A 6145-nucleotide genomic window follows, 5' to 3' on the forward strand; every position below is an offset into this window, starting at 1 on the left:
GCAATATTTGACATAATTTGGATGGGTAAATGATTCATAGAAATAAAATGGAAAATAAATAAAGTCTAAATAATAAATCCATTTCATTTGTCAAAATCTTACAATTGTTATCCATTTCCAATTTCGGAGACCACCTGAAATACCGCCACAGGCCACTAAAAGGTCACGAAACACCGGTTGACAATCGCCGGTATACGTGATCCCTGACGCTGATGCACTTTTGAAGGCTAAGAGATGCTAAGATTTGAGAGGGAAGTAATTTTCAAATAAAATGTTGCCCTACCTTTGCATTGCGAAATGCACACTTCTGAGAAAATGCCAACGTCGCTATTTATTTGGGGACGGGGATAGGTCTCAATAGATGGACTCCAAAGTGTAAAATGTAGCATAAGTCAAACACAACTGAACTATTCTGAGGTAATTATTTGTTTATTCGCTGTTTGGATTCATTCACTCATCCTGAAACAGCCACTGACTAAAACGTGACATGAATCACATGCAGCGAGACAGGCGGCGTCCTTGACAAGAGGCCCTCGCCGATGATTAACGCTCTAGCAGCCAGGCACACACTAACCAGGAGGATGAAAAAAGGTGGAAAGAAAGGAGGCAGGCCAATCGGATGCTTCAGTCAGCCAGAAGCGACGAGCAGACGGCCAATGGCTGCAGACGTTTCCATGACGACTCCTCCCTTTCACAGAGAGCTATTTTTCCTCCACAGTGGCTAAGTACAACCATGGCCGGTTCACATGTTGATTTCACAATGGGGGAGATTTAGAAGTACCTGTTCTCAGTCTCTTACTATCAAAAAATAGAAGATAATATAACAATCACCTCAAGAAATGGAAGAGGTGACTTGCTGGCACAGTTCTCTGAAAATCCTGTTTACTTCAAGCAGTTCATTCATTTTTTAAATAAAAAATATAAAACAATATCCTGATTTATAACAATTCATACGCAAAATCAACAAGGTACTGCAAACTCTTTATTTAGGAAATTACAAGAGTATTGTAGTATACAAAGTGCTTATTTTAACACTGAACTTTGATGTCGTGTTTTTTCTTTAAATGTGCATTGAGATTTGTGCTCCCTAAATATTTTATCACCGCATGGCAGGATTTACAAACTGCACGTGTTTTGTCCGTTGACTCGTTGAGTCATCTTTTCTTTGGAATCCAAAGTGCTTCCAAAGAATGACTTGAAGCCTAAAGGGGAGCCAATTTCCTCGTCTTTTTGGACACTAGCCATAGCACCAGCCCAGGAGCCGCGTGCTAGTTGTCGACTCCCCTTTCACGTGCCTGCTCTGCTCACAACACAACACGCCGCTCACTGCTTCCGGAAAGAGGAATCAAGCAACAATGAACTGGATTTCAAAATAAAGTCGCGTCTAATGTCCGAGGTCAAACACGGCGATATAAATCGATGTTTACGTTTAGCATCGATGCCAATAAATCGTAGAGCATTATATCGATCAATCGATGTGTATCGATGAATCGTTACACCCCTAGTATTTATACACCAAAATGTAATGTATAATGGTGTCTTAGCCCTTTTGGAAATGTGTGAGAAGTAGATCAGTCATTGTGTTCCGCTGATTGTATAATAAAAATTGTCATTGGGGTCTCTAGACATTGTTTTGAAACTTTGAAGGGATCTATAGGGGTCTATGATTTCAGATCTCAGGTCACAGCCGATCACGGGTCACTAGTTTTCCGAAGCTGAACCGCCACTTGAGATTGGCTGGCAACCGTGATGTCATTTTCAGTCAAAAGGAAGTGACAAAATGGCCACCCGCCAAGATGGATCAAAACAGGTGAATTTTGCCTGTTTAATTTATAGTTCACAAACAAAATTTTAAACACAACACTGTTAAATAATGAATGACATAAATATTTATTGGTGTCAATTGGGCTCTTTCAGTCCTCCTTACTGCTATACTCCTTCAGAAATTACCTATTTAAATTCATATCATTTTTGAATAAAGATGCCGGTTTTGTAAGACAAGATAAGAAGCTATCAAGACAAAAGTACAACACCATTTGTAAGAATTTACCGCAATAACAGTTTGAACTTCCCTTATAGAAGTGTTCGCAATTATGGGCTATTGTGTTTGGGAACATATAAAAAATTCCTCTAGTTTATGATGAAAATACTAGACTTCTGATGAAGTCTTGATTTTTTTAAATGATGTAAACATCCATTCTTTTAACTGTTATTTGTTTGAATCAGAATAAAGGCGTTGACGCATTCAATCGGTTTGTCCCTGTCAGCTCCATATACGGTATAGTTTGTATGTGCGCGCGTGTGAATGAGACAAAAAAACAAATCTGTGTGTGTGTGCGTGTGTCTACGCGAGGGCAATATGTGGTGGTGAAGTTTGTGACCCTGGGAAACAAGGACGAAAACAGAATGAATCAATGAAAATGGGAAAATACTTTTTTGGGTGTCAAATTAAATTGCCTATTTTTGTGAAAAAATGCTGTGTTGTCAACAAATTCGTATATTTCCTTTGTTGTTTTCGATTTATCATCATAATCCAATGTTGTAATAGTGTTTGTTTTTGTGTGAAAGCGCTACTATTGACGGGGTTGACCGTATGATTTTAGAATGAACAAGATCTCGAAACGATCGACTCGATTTGCAAAATAATTACAGTTTGATTTGACAACCAAAGGCAGAACTGCACAAGTTTAAGTATGCGGGCTCTCTCTAGTGGTTCATTGGGGAATCAGAGCATATTTGAAAATAAATGTACAAAGTGATACATATACCCTAAAATCTGACCAACGATGTCAGTTTTTTTTTTTGTTACCCTTTTTGATATTTGACAGTAATCACAATAACCACGTTTTTTTTTTAATCCAACTAGTTTCTGACTTTGTCGAAATGACAATTATAAAAAAAATTGTTCATATTTTTGCTGTTGTTTTGACCTGACCGGACTTATGACTAAAAAAAATAAAAAAAATAGTTTTAGTCCTTAAAGATATATTTGGATACCTTTGCAAAATGTACGAAAGGGGACAACGTCAAGGTGGCCGTAATGGCATTATAATTGTCAGGAAAAGAAAATGGTCAACAAAATAAAAGTCAGGTTCAGAATGATTGATGGTATGATTTTGAATAGAAAAACGTGTTTATTATAAGCAGATAAAAAATAAGAGTATAAAGATTTGTATTTTGCTTTTACATGCCGCAGCTGTAGAAATTTGCAAAACTAACCGGAACCTTTTGTTCAATCATTGGTTGTTGTTAGCTTGACTAGTCAACCAGAGTTAAGTGGTGGTTTGTTTGTTTGTGTTTTGTCACTCGGTGGTAAAAGTGCTTTTTTTTGGGACACGCCTCAAAATCATAAACATGCCCGTAAGTTCTCCCGACATATTTATATCGCAATAACATCTGCAAATGTTTTTTTAATGTTGGATTAGCATAGCTTGCCTATAGCGGCGGTGCTGCTGCTAAGCTAGCAACCATTTGTTTTGATACCTAACAGTTGCTCAGTGTTTACGACAAGCTGTCAAATATGTCGAGTTTGTTTTATTTAGCTGCAAGTCGGTTGTGTTACCACTCGAAAAGCTGGTTGTAAGCTGATAAAGTAGTTTGCTTCCGTATTGCATTTGTGACGTTGCAGAATTTATATTCAAACAAACCTTTCGCTGTGCTTTTTTGGATGAGTTTTCTATTTAATTCAATCGTCTTCATTTGTCGATTTGTCCTGCTCAACTATCAACGATCAACTATATATATATATATATATATATATATATATATATATATATATATATATATATATATATATATATATATATATATATATATATATATATATATATATATATATATATATATCATTCACGCTTTGCCAAACTCATTAAGTTACCTCTAAAACGAACATTAAAACTAGATTGTTGAATGAAATGTTTTTAATCAACGTTTCTTTGATTTCAAATTTTATTATAACATGACTCCAATTTATACGTACAACAATTTGGTCAAATTTATTAGATTATTTAGATAACGGCACAATTGTTTAGATTCATTTGTTTGACTTGAGATTGATGTAATATGTTGCATAAATAATAATAAATAATAATAATAATAACAATAATAAATAATCTTTAGTTGCAGGCTTGGAGCCACAGTATGAGTAACGTAATTGTCCCTCACCAGGAATGACCAGTTAAGAAAATGTGCCACTAGAACAAACCAAGAAACAATGACTGTCACTGATTGGAACAAAAGTTGAATAAAATGTTTCAGGAATTTCTATGTGTTTTGGCAGAAACACGAGTTTGCAGTGGCTATGACGTGTGAAGGATGTTCGGGTGCCGTCAGCCGAGTCCTCAACAGGTTGGAAGGTGAGCCCTTTAAAGGCCCAGTACGTCCATATCAATATTTACCAATTCCACTGGTTTTTCAACTGCCAAAGTCCCACTGTCGGATCTCTTTGTAAAATAATCCTTAGTGTTTATCCTGTGGTATTTCCTTTTCATGTTTCTGTTCTGATATGCTTGGAAAAATTGTCCAAGTGAAAATGGAAAAAAAATTGTAAAAAATATGAAACCAAGATAAATCATTTCAAAACTCTAGTCAGGATTAATCGGTCCTGTAACTTGTACGACGCAATCAAGAAACATGTAAAAAAGTAAACAACTGGGATTATATGTCCAGAAATAACCAATCAGATCGAAGGTCATTATTATTAGTTGTCTTATTAGTGCCTTTAAGTGTATACAATACATCTGATAAGCAAAATTTAAGTCAATTAAATTCTCCGTCATCCTAAACAACTGTTTGTTGTATCATACTTAGATAATATTTTCATTCAACATATATGTACAATTTAAGTGATGCACAAAATGGATGGATTTAAAGTACATTAATTTGTTTGTTTATTTATTTATTTTCATTTATTTAAAAAAAAAAGTATAGTCTTAATGTGCAAACTGCTCAGTGTTACGAACATGATTTGACAAAACGTACATGGGTTGATTTCCGAAGATGTCAAGTTTGAAATCGACCTCCCGAATCAGCTGGTGTGGATCGAGTCGGACAAGGACGCCGACGTTCTGCTGGAGACGCTAAAGAAGTGCGGCAAAGAAGTCACCTACAAGGGCACTAAATAAAAACAGGTGACTCCGCCGTTATACTACGTATTAATATAGTGTTGACATGTTTGAAACTATTATTTAATGTTCTAATGATAACATATGCACTTATATGCTTTAATGTACACTTCTTGATACACAAACAATGTATGTATGTGGAAGAAAAAAAGGGTGACACTACTTTGTGGATTTCCACATATCGCGGGTGGTCTTGGAACTAATTATCCGCGATAAACGAGGGATTACTGTATACCCAAAAAGCCGACATACAGTGGCATGGTGTGTTATTAACTTGTTCTTTCTGCTGTTGCTTTTGTTTTTCAAAGACGAAGATTTTGCGGTGGTGCCAAATGAAGAAACGAGCTTCAATCATGGACGTTGTAGGAGCAACTCTCAAGAGTTTGTCTTTGTTGCCGACATTCTTTCTTTAATTTAAAGAACAATCATTTTTTCTTGCACACCTTCATGCATTCCGCGATAAAGCAGTCAGTCGTTATGTCCAGATTTTTTTAAAAACATTTTTTTTTCACTTCTACAACTTATGATCTAATTCCTCGGTTTGACTTCTTATTGAACAGCTAACACTAAAAAAAAACAAATTTACACATTTTTGTAGCAAGGAAAAATGAATTCCATGGCCTACTTGTGAATTGTACGATATGAACGCAATAAAATTAAAAATGCTCTAATTTTCATGTTTTTATTGAGATGTTTGAAGTTTGACATGCCCAGCTTGTAGCTGCTGCTCTTCTGTTTGTTGTCTTCAAGTATCAGAAATCTCAATTTGTCACCCTTAGCTGTTTGGGCTCATGTTAGCACAGATTAGCTGCTGGTAGTAGCATAGCAACTTTGAATTTTTGTAAGTAGGCATAACCCCAAACACAATATTTTGCACCCGAGTCCAAGAATTTAATGTAAACTAATTTTGTATTACAAGCCATCAAAGGACACGATATTAAAATGTCTTACTATGCAATTGTGAATGATGACAAAAAAATCATTTTTGTGCATCAGCAGTGCTCTGGGTAAAATTGCAGCTG

The 6145-nt window shown here is 35.7% G+C and overlaps 1 protein-coding gene across 1 annotated transcript; it reads left to right on the forward strand.

Moving 5' to 3' along the window:
- Positions 1–3199: 3199 nt before the first annotated feature.
- On the forward strand, positions 3200–5794 carry atox1 (antioxidant 1 copper chaperone). Its single transcript, XM_061290400.1, has 4 exons — positions 3200–3360; positions 4280–4355; positions 4999–5129; positions 5432–5794. Exons 1-3 carry the CDS (start codon positions 3355–3357, stop codon positions 5121–5123), a joined length of 207 nt encoding a protein of 68 aa, XP_061146384.1. The 5' UTR covers positions 3200–3354; the 3' UTR covers positions 5124–5129; positions 5432–5794.
- Positions 5795–6145: the final 351 nt, after the last annotated feature.

This window comes from Syngnathus typhle, linkage group LG1 (assembly GCF_033458585.1).
Source record: "Syngnathus typhle isolate RoL2023-S1 ecotype Sweden linkage group LG1, RoL_Styp_1.0, whole genome shotgun sequence".
Taxonomy (NCBI): Eukaryota; Metazoa; Chordata; class Actinopteri; order Syngnathiformes; family Syngnathidae; genus Syngnathus; species Syngnathus typhle.